Source organism: Charadrius vociferus, unplaced genomic scaffold, assembly GCF_000708025.1.
Source record: "Charadrius vociferus isolate BGI_N301 unplaced genomic scaffold, ASM70802v2 scaffold282, whole genome shotgun sequence".
NCBI classification, from domain to species: domain Eukaryota; kingdom Metazoa; phylum Chordata; class Aves; order Charadriiformes; family Charadriidae; genus Charadrius; species Charadrius vociferus.
In genome coordinates this window covers 10,972,406-10,983,587 of record NW_009647731.1, presented here as the reverse complement: position 1 = coordinate 10,983,587, position 11,182 = coordinate 10,972,406, and the positions used below count along the sequence as shown (strand labels likewise).

Sequence of the window (11,182 nt, the reverse complement as noted above, 5' to 3'; positions counted from 1 at the left end):
GTAAGATTCAAATTGTTCCTCTCTTGCAGTCAGACTTTTATGTCTTCTTGTTTTGGACAAAACTAGTTTGGACTGGAGGCTCGGAAAATGTGTCAGCTTAGCACGCATCTTAACTCCCACCTCAATTTCCCCAAAATTTCAGGCATACCTCAAAAAGAAGCAACATCAGAACAACTTAAACTCAATTCAACTATACAGCGGTCTATAATTTTCCTAAGTCAGAAATGCCCCTAAAAAGAAAAAATGGCACAAGCTTCCTAACATCTGGCAAGGGACGTGAATTAGATGTCTAGAGGGTAGCAGGCTGCTCCGAAAAAACTGAATAATCTCCACCTCACTCCATAAAGGAGGTCATTTTTTTGTAGTGCTTTACATTAACCATGTTATCTTCAAATTGTTAGGCTTTTGTAATTTTAAGCCACGGTTTTGTTAGTTAGCTGAAACATTTAAATCATAAAGGGACAAGCGGGGTGATATTTTCTGATAGATACACACAGCACATCAATGTCAGATAAATGGGATATAAACTTACTGAGTACCACCTCAAAATAACCACATCTGAACGGGTAAGATAACATGCACACTAGCAAGTTAACCATGGAATCAATGCAACCAGCCACGGAAATAATTAATCAAATATCTAAATAGAACAAGCTAGAAAATTTATCCTCCAGTTTGTCAACTGTGTCTAAAAGCTGGATATTCCCTTAACACACAGCAGTCTGGGAGGTTTCAACCCTTCTGCAGAACTGGAAGCTCTTTCACAGGAAGGAAATTTTTCACATTTTTTAGTCTTGTGGGTAAAAATATATATTTCAATACTGCACTCTTGTTTTTCAGGTTATTTTCTTTTAAATACTGTAAATCACTAGATAAAACCATCTTCCTGCTGTGTGCAATAGGAGATTTGTCACTGCCTTATTATTTCACGTCCCGCTCTCAAAACGGATGATTCACCAAGCAGTCTTTACTGGGGTGAGCACTTCGATCAGCTTAAACAGTATCAAATTCCCAAGATGAGGTGACAGAAAATTTGGCACAAACTTGACAAAATTTGGAATTAATCCGATTTAAAGCTACACTGAGCCCAAAACTTCAAAAATCCTGTTGCCAGTCCAGTGGCCTAATCTGGCTTGATTTTGCCCTGGTTCTTCCCTTCAGTCCGGAAACATCAAGCTGTTGAGGAAACAGGCTGAGGGAGAGCACGTACAGATGCCCAGCAGGAGTCCAGCTGTGTGGCTACCAACATTCAATGGCATCTTCCTTCCTCTACTCAAATATAACCCGGGTGTAACTGTGCTAAGGGGTAGGAATGCGCTGCTTCTAATCTAGAAACATCTGTGCCCTTTAACTTACGTTTTTAGTGGCGTCTTCTTCTTTTTTGCAGGTTTATTCAAGCTGTCTCCTTCAGTTCCGTTTGTTTCATTGGCACTGGCTGGTATCTCAAAGGAAGCTGGAGATTTAGAGGGTGAGCTGGCTATCTTAGAAGAAGACTTGAAAGGGTCAATAGAGTCCTCACACATGTCTGGCTCAAAACTGTACGTTTGTTGAGGCAGTTTGGGCGATTCTTGCATTTTTGTACTAGATGAGAACGGGTTAAAATTGGGATCATCCCACTTGTCAATATCAAAAGTGTACGAGCCTTTTGTGATAGGGATTTCGTTTGGATCAGCGGGTGACTTGGTTGGCGTGGTCGGAGCATTGTCAAGCTTTTCCACTGACTTTTTAGTCTTTGGCCTCCGTAGTGGCATTTTAGCACCAGGCTTTTTACCTGCTTTTTTGGGAGGAGGAGTACTCTCCTGCTGGTCTTCACTCACCCCTTTTTCTTCAGAATAATCAAACTCCAGCCTCACCGCAATGCCTTTCACTGGAGGGTCTTCTTGTCCTCCAGTGTCAGGTGGAGTCACCTCCACAGCCTCTGGTGCCGTTGTAAGAGGTAGTGTTTTCTTATCGGCAGGGGGAGAGTTTTGTACGTTGCTGCCTCCAGTGCTAAATGCACTAATCCCTTCAGAACTGGCTGGATCCAACGAGCAGGATCCTTCAGGCACAGGCGGGGCCTCCTGTTTCTCAGGAGAGATTTTAGAAGGTTCAGTACATTCGGGCTTTACTGAGTCAGCCTTTGCCTCAGATACTGGTTTATCCTCACCTGGGGCACAAGGTGCTTGACCAAGGTCAGACGGTTCTTGTGGTGTTTCCTTCACTGGTGGAGCATCCAGAGGTTTTTTTGCTGACTGCTTCTTTTTTAAGGAAGCTGGTCTGGATTTCTTTGTTCTCTTAAGGGTACTAGAAGCACTACTTGAACCAGTACCGTACACATCTGCTGCCGGTGCTAATGTCTCACTATTGCCAAGATAAGATGCTCCATCAAAATCACTTGCTTGCAAGCTAAGAGATCGAGACAACGTCGATTTAGAAACTGGGACTGAATCGGTAGATTTTCTTCGAACATTCACTTTGGGATCACGATTCTTCAATTCCGGAGAGCTCGGTCCTAAGGCATGGAGAGAATCGACCAACTCAATGTTATCGAAGTCCAAGTTGTACGTTCCACTGCTGGCTATTGGCTTGTCCTCATCAAAGACGGTGGAAAAAGAATGGGAAGGGGGACGGAAAGGGCTCTCTTCAACTGGTTCACTGTGTGACACATCAGTTACGGGTACAGTTTCTGAACATAATCCTGTGGGAACACACAGAAAACTCTGTGAATTTTAAACACATTTTTAAAACTGGAGCTTAATAGATTTTATTATAACCTAATATTACTATTAGTAAAAAAAATAAAGGGTTAAAATCATACAAATGGACTAAGCAATGATTAAAGGACATACAAACCAAAGTGACATTTCCAATATATGAACTAGATTAGGGGAAAAGGTAGTTCTGTTCTCCCCAGAAAAGGATTCAAGGCAAGTTTCATGAAAACACAAAATATGTATTTGCAATAGCCTCTGGAGCATCTCTTCCAAAGTAATTATCACTTAGTTAAAGAGATAGATATTACCATAACATGCTAACTAAGCCAAATACCAGAAAAACACAACATTGAGCACTTTTTTACTCCCTTTTTCTACTATTATAAAGAGTTCGCAGAATTGTGTCAGACCTCTTACTGCAGTAAATTCCCTGTAAATTGACTGGTGCTTCAGCAATTACATGTTGATCTTAAGTTTTGCTTCCCATGTGCTATTTTTACCAATTTCCCAGAGGAACGTGTCTTCCTCTCCACAACCCATCAATGCTGCTCCACTCTCTGCCCCAAGCAGTCAATACACTCCGCTTTGACCTCATAATTCCAAGTTTATAATGAGACATGAATCACTGAGAATTTCATATGAAATAAATTATGGTAAAGGTAAGAAAATTAGTCAGAGTACTGTACAAATATTCTTAGTTGAAAATCTTCCTTAAAAAAGACTGCTAGAAGCTCCCTACAAATTACTTAAATGAGATTTCTCAAAGTGCAGTTATAACTCATCGATGTACAGAAAATTTACAGAGAATTATATGCTAAAACTGTTAAACCAAGCAGCTTTTCTTTGTATCTAAACATCTGCTTATGGAATGGAATCCTAAAAAGATTTCTAGAAGTCTCGTCACGTGGATATAACAACTATATTGGACAAAGTAGAAAAATATATATAGGTAGGAAATGATTAAGATGGTGCCTTCCAGTTCATAGAAGTTCATTCCTAAAATGTTTTCCAAATTCTGAATGTGGTTTGCTCCTGCTGTCATTGTACTGCTCCCTGTCTGAATGTAACACAGTCACCTCTGCCTATCTGTGCGTGTCCCAGTCAGGGTACCGGAGACGTGGGAAATCTCTCTCCAGCTCACACCTCCTCCTGATATGTACGAGAGTAAAACGCCCCAGTCGTTCCTATTGAAGCAACGCAGCATTCTTCATGTTGTCAATTTATTTTTTTTTAATTATGCAATTATGAAGAAAAACAGTCAAACAAAAATTAATGCTTTTGTCACCCTTAAATGACTTCAGAGAATTTTCTAGACACCTTTTTCATTCCAATCTTGACATGTTTTGCAAAGTAATTCCCATTTTGCCCAGCTACCTTCATTAATGTGGTTCATAAGAGCAGCACAGACAATCAATAATTACCTTTAGTCAGAAGCTATGAATGTATTAAGAACAGAAAAAAACACTTTTCCTTTGTTTCAAAGGAAATCATATGTCTGCACAGAGATTACAAGAATTATTATTTATGGATGTAGAAGACAGAAAGGATTTAAGGAAATTGGACACATTTCCCAAAGCAGTACCTTAGATCGGCACCACACATTTCCAGGGATTGTCAAAGGAACGACAGCTACACGGTTTCTTTTTTATGACTGTGGAAGTTTACTAAGTTACATCAATTAAAATAATATTTTACTGTGTTCTTCTGCTAAATGAATGCTAACAACACAGCACTACTTCAGGACAGTTTATTTTTCTCCTTAATCTCCACTGGGTTGGGCTTGGTTTCAGCCTGGCTGAGTGGTCATTAATTAGACTTGATTTGCCAGCTGAGCTGGTGCTCACTTCACCAGGACTTCTGTTCAGGGGACTCAAAGAGTGCCACAAAACTCCAGCATCAGATCATCTGTGCCTTTTACACTGAAACAGGAACGGCAGACGCTCAACGGGAATACATTACAGTAAACACTGGCAGAGCTCGAGTATGTCAGCAGAGTACAAATGTAGGTCAGACTGAAATAAAAGGGAGATCTGAACAAGAAACCGTCTGCAATTATGTGTTGTTTTCATTCCGGCGTGCGCCAAAGGCCTCAACAGGATGGAGGCCCCTTGTTCAAAGTCAGTACAAACATGCATTTAAAAAAATATATATATAAAAAAAATCAAACCAAAAAAAAAACCCCAATGCCCCGCAGGACTTGGGCTGTAAACAACAGGCGTGGTGGAGCTGAGGTTCGGGACACATCACAGCAGCAAAGAGAGCGTACGAGGCTTTCCAGCCGCTCCAAGCAAAACAGCATTCGAATTTGGTGTGCTCCACATAGTGCAGAGCTTTAATCTTCCTTAATTGCTTATTCCACAACTTCCTGCTAATCAAATCCTTTACTTAAGAGTACAGATTTCTGCAGTACATCGCTCGACTCGCTGCCGTGACATATTTCTTTGTTTCTTCACGAAACAAGATGTGAAACTGCCTCAGAAAACACGGCTTTCGGTGGAACTGAACTGCTGCTGTTAGACTCTTCCAGCATCACAGCAGAATTGGCTGAGCAAGAGCAGAAATGCCGGAGAGGAAGATGCGAACAGTACTCACTATCGCAAAACAACACAGCTTTACTACTACAAAGAGATCTGAAGACCATTCTCTCCTGACGTTAACAGCCTATTCAGAGAGCAGTGCCATTTGGCCTTTTACACCACAGAATTAAGCAAATCAGTACTACTAATGACAGTATTTTATTAAAACGTCATTTAATCACAAAGGAACATACTGCAACACAAGCTATGAAAATTAAGGCAGGACTTGCCCTCGAGAGAGGCCGGCACGAGGTTTTAAATAAGGTTTACGCCTTTTATCGGCACTGACAGTCACCCACAATTCATACTGCTAGGAGCTGCCCACAGGTAGATATTTTTATAGAGCATCCCAGGAACATAAGCGATAGCAGGGAAACTTACGTTGCCATAAAAAACAGGCAATCCCTGAAAAAAACCTCACATTTCATTCATTAAAACAGAAGGTCCAAGTTCTGCTCCTTCCACAAGGAAACATCTCTAATTTCAGAGAATTTTCACCGGGATCAGGTATGAAAAACAAGAAACAAGAACAATCCCAAACCAAAAACAACAAAAGACCCCAGACTTCTCGGATGCAGGCGATGAGACCTCTCAGTGAGAGCTGCACGACACCTTTAATGCATCACATTGTCACCTGTCACCTGTTAGGGCAGAAGCAAAAGTTGCTAGAAAGCTATTACAAGACAGTTTGCGTTAATAACCAAAACAAATTTCTGTTGTCAGTATCAACAAAAAGGAACAACAACAACAAAACTTTTCTTGTCAACTACAGAAATCTTTTTCTTGTGCGTTATAAAATAAGTAGATTTTGACAGCACTTCTGGTGCCGGTAAAGCTTCAATGTCCCCCAAGAACAGCGAGGCAGCCACGGACCTCACCTAACACGGCCTTCCTTAAATAAAGATCCGTAAGTGATCTGCACAGTACCAAATCCCATGCACGTGCTCCAAACAGTCCACTGATGAGGATACAGACTTTTTACTACGTTGCTACCACCGCTTTCCGCTGAATACGAGAGGGCAGGAGGCACTCGTGGGTTTAGAGCAGGACTGGTATTAGGATTTACATCAGACAGCCTCTTTCTACAGCCGTAGGAAAGAAAAGCCGAAACAGCGGCAGCAGTTGCAGAAGGAGCTAGAGAAGGAGCCAAAGCAAGGGCAGACTTGTTTCATTTTGGTGCAGTATCCCAGATTTCTCCCTCACCTGCGGAGCCCTCTGTGCCTTCCCCGCTCGGAGCACTGCGGTCCCAGCGGGACGGGATGCGGCACCCCGGAGCATCCCGTACCGCAGCACAGGTGGGGTGCTCTCCCGGGACACGTTCGCAAAAAGACGCGTTTCCAAAAACTTTGCAGGCAACTTTAAATTTGTTTTAAAGATATTTTAAAGAAGAAAAAGAAACATCTGCACCAGCTATGAGCTTATTGAATCTAAATATGAACTATATCTTTATGAATAATGAAAAAATATTAAGGGGTTAAAACATACGAAGTACTTCTAGCTATTTTTAAATATTTTTCCCTTTAAATGACACCCAATTCTCCTAGCAGTGGAGCTGCACTGTGCACTAGGACGGTTGAGCATTTTCTTCTTTGTTGAAGTATCTCTAAAATAGGGGGAAATCCAACAGGCTGAAAATAGAAAGCCTTAACACTGCTGAGCTGGAAACAAAATGAAACACCATTTTGAAAGGCTTAGAAACAAAATTTAACCAGATGTAATAAATCAAATATGGAAAAAATGAAATTCTAATTCTGTTTTCTAGAGCAAAACAAAGAGAAACCCTTGGAAAATGCATGCAGCATACACTCATGTTCTCCATTATAATGGAATAACTAAGGAGACAAGTGCACTTCGCCTATAGCATATAGGAATTGGAATTACCTAATACTAGAAATTTTAAAACACAGTTTATTTCAAGTTCCTGCTTGTTACGAGAAGCCTTTGAAGTTATGAAATCAAATAGTAATGCTATTTTTAAAATTACTGTAAAAATAATTTTGCCCTTTATTCTGAGAAAACTTTGGATATGAAGTTTATTTTCCATTTTTCTGTGTCAGGCTTCAAGAGGAAAAAGACTGAAGAATGTTTTCCATCCCCCAAAAAAAGGGTTTGTTTTTGTCTGGGTCATCATCTCTCTACTGGAAAGCCTGACCTCAATTTCCCTGGCACAAGAAGGACCTCAATATAGGTCTCACATATCTTGATCGGCAGAGGCTGCAATGCACAGAGGGGACTCCAGCTCTCGCATCTCCCCTCTGTATAAAATCTGAATTCATTAATTAATTGGGGAAGGCGGCAGGGGCGCAGAAGAAATGTCCCTGCCTAGGCAAGAATTCCTGGCCAGAAACCAGAGGGTATCTGGGAGAAAGGGCTTGGGGTACTTTCTGGTGCTCAGACGGCTGGAACGAGGGACACTGCTGCCAGAAGCTGCTGAGACAGGCAGCAGCCGTTTAAAATACTACCCAAATAATCATAAATAAATAAATAAAAAGCACCCTCAAAGTCATTTGCCTCAAGAGTATAACCCACGTTCCCCACAACATACGAAGCGTTTATGGAGGAATGGAAGGGCTCATTAGTGACCCTTTCTGGGGCTCAGAGGCAGTTCCCATACGTGCTCTGTTACACCTCTTCCCCTCCAGACTTGCCCGCAGACTGACTCCCCTCTTCTGCTCTGCTGCTGATGGACTGGAGCCATGCAGCAGGTTTCAGCCCACCAGGAGCTGGCCCAAACCCAGGATGAGTCTAGCTATATTTCACTTTCATCATATTTATTAAGCGAGCGTTGAAGTCAACCTAATTAAAAACTCTCCTCTTGGCTTTCCAGCAGTGGGGTCCAGCTGTTGCGCTAATGATATCACGCAGCATAACTGCAACCGTCTGCGCAAGTAATTATTGTCAGATATAGATGAAATAATCCTTTAAAAAACTTACTATGCTTCCTCCTTCCACCCAAGCACACGCTCCGTCACCAACCTCATGCAGAAGACAAAGCCACGCAGCTGGTGAACCAGAGACCCAGCTGGACGTCGCTGCCTCTCCCTGCGCGTGTGCCAGGCTCCCCGGTTGCCCGTATCCCTTGCTCCTCTTTTACCAAAACCTATTTATTTAGCTGTACGGTACCAAGGAGGAACTCTGCTTCAGCTGCCCACGACCCCCCAGGAAGGGATGCGTTCTCTTTGTGTGCAGCCACACACATAACCTATGAGGTAAGTAAACTACAAGACAACTGTTACTCGAGCGGTTTATAAAGCACAAAACATTTAACTGTTCACATTTCTGAAGAAGCATGCAAACACCTAAGCTATAGTCTTAGTATTATTAATTTCTTCTAAAGATTTCCAAAACAAATGAATGCTTTGTGTTGCCCTCCTACATTTGCATTTTTTCTGCATTACACATCTTCCTTCCCTCCCATAAATTACCCTGTTGTATAACTGCCTTTTGCATAATTTTGGAATGCTGAACAGAGCTCGGGTAGTTTGTGGTAACTCGCCTCCCATGGACAAATCTTATTTGCAAATGAAACGTTTTCATCTCTGCCATCCAATGGCCTTCAATACAGTTCCCACTGGCTACGAATAGATACATTCAGTTCCCCACCTTTCCTCAGAAATATCTGAAAGAAAGGAGGGGGAGATGTGGGGTGTAGGGAGACAAGAGTCACGTGTGCCAGGGAAGCACATGTGTAATCAAGGGTTTGAAGATAATCTACTGCAGTAATTAAAAACACACTCCAATCCTGTTCAGCATATGCGCTCTTTTGTTCTCTCAGCACTTATTTTGTAATCACTAGATTGCAAAAGATTAGAAGAAGGAACGAAGATGGAGAATGAGTAACGTTCTTTGCTACAATGAAGAAAGAACTGTAAGAGCAGAAAGGTAAGCGTCAGGACGTCTCAATATTTCATTTTTATTTTCTGGAATCAGTTTGTTGAACATCTTTCTAGATTCTTACAAACTCATATCATAAATCATGATCTTGAAGAGCATTCCTTAATGCGTAAGACCCAGAACTGCGTTAGGTGGCTCGAGATATTTGCAAGACTTATTTGTCACCTTCCCAAAGGTTTAAATCAAAGCTTGACAGCCTTTATCATACACACACCAACCATGGACACTGCCTGTGCCCGCTGCTAAACACACCCCCTTCTGCAGTGAAAATGGAAGCTTTAAAACACTGCCTGGCGATGCTACACATCCTTCCGAATGAACAAGTGAACTTTAGTCTGCTTCGAGTAAAATTACCTTTATACAATTTAGCCAGGTGATCAAGATGCCTTGACTTTCAGATGGGAAAAAAGACAGCATAATGGGGAATTCAATCTTGAACTGTTGAGCTGTCAGCTGACAGCCCAAACAAAGCTATTTTGGGCTAATAGAGCGCTTTCTACTCCCTCATATTCCATTACTCAATTTGGAGAACAAAGAACAGCTTTTTAGGGGAAAGGATTTCTTGTTTTTTTAAACACAATATGCCCTTTTTAAAGATTATTTTCCCAGTATGTACCGATTTTTATGTATGTATATTATACATACATTCACACATACTCCCATGTTCCTCCTATAAAGCAAATATAAATATTTCTATTGTTTCAACGGGCTTTTTGTTCACCTTCTGTTTCAGGTGACGATACATTTGAAAATAGCATTTTGTTAATTGTCACAGTTAAGGGTGCTCACCCAGGTACCTGCATCTGTATCTCAGACCGCCTTTCTCTACTCATCTGACTGTAAAGATTCTACAATTCTGAGAAGAGGGAATGAAGTCTGATTGAAAAGGAAGAATGTTTTTTTCCAGAAAACTCCTCTTTTCCATATTATTTATCAGATGTTACGGACAGATTCTCCAACACTTCATTCCAGGAGGCGACAGGGTTTTTCCTCCCAGCATTGATAACGCCCAGCATACACTAACTGATCTTCCAGAAGACGTTTTATTAGCATCAGTTCCTTGCCTGTGCTTACACAAACACCTCCCTCCAGCTTTACCTTCCCCAGTAACCTGTCCTACTCATTACGTGCTTGTTACCTGTGTCTTCCAAGGGCAGCTGCGGTTTTATTTCTTGTTCTGCTATGTCTGCTACAACTGCTGCTGCCGCCGCTGCCGCTGCTTCAGGGGGTGGCTGCGGAGGTGAAGGTGGTGCCTTTACCGGTGTGGTGGACTCCGGGGTCTCAAATGCTTCTTCAGAGTCAGAGCTCCTGGGGAAAATAAAACAAGAGAGCAGTGAGCAGAGCAAAGATTCACGTTTGCAGATCTACTTGGAAATGCGGGGCTTTCTGAGCTGATGGCATCGCCCTCGGCTACCAGGCTACCTCTGCATTTCCCAAAGGAGATTTTACATTGCAGTATGGTTTCCAGAGCAGAACATGATGGCTATGGTCTTCTCCATGCGTAAGTCTTTACATCACTTAAGACTTCTTTGTGTTATAAAAGCAAACACACACTCAGAAATAAATCTGTCCTGCAGATCCTGCTTTCCAGTGTGAAGGTGGCTCGACCGCACAGACACCACCACTGACATCTCTGCGTTAGTCTCAGAAACTGCACTTGGCACAAGTGTAGTTAGATCAACTTAAAAAAAAAAAAAAAAAGGATCTTCTCAAGAGAATTTCATACCTTCATCAAAAACCCCACCTAAAATAGCATCAAATTTCTGTGTGTGCTCCTACAGGTGAGAGCGCAGACGTGGAGGTACCTGAGGTGCAGCAAGTCCTTGCGCATCCTGCTCCGGCAAAAATACTACGTTCTGCTTTTAGCAGAATTTTACGACAGCCCTTTTTGAACAGTAAGTGTATGGGTTTGTTACACAGGGTAAGACGTCCTGTAAAATGCACCAAAGTCCCGGTATTGTCAACAAACCTTTTCTAGAACCGCGTGCTCACACAGACACAAAAACTGTAGGGTCCATA

The 11,182-nt window shown here is 41.9% G+C and overlaps 1 protein-coding gene across 1 annotated transcript in view; it reads right to left on the bottom strand.

Annotated features, from left to right (window-relative positions):
• TACC2 (transforming, acidic coiled-coil containing protein 2) overlaps positions 1 to 10,465 on the bottom strand; it is a 46,402-nt gene extending 35,937 nt beyond the window's left edge. The window contains exons 1-2 of the mRNA XM_009881595.1: positions 10,302 to 10,465; positions 1,357 to 2,677 (exon numbers count right to left, since the gene is read on the bottom strand). Coding sequence (XP_009879897.1) covers positions 1,357 to 1,751 — 395 coding nt within the window. The 5' untranslated portion in view covers positions 1,752 to 2,677; positions 10,302 to 10,465. The remainder of the gene's footprint in view (positions 1 to 1,356; positions 2,678 to 10,301) is intronic.
• Positions 10,466 to 11,182: the final 717 nt, after the last annotated feature.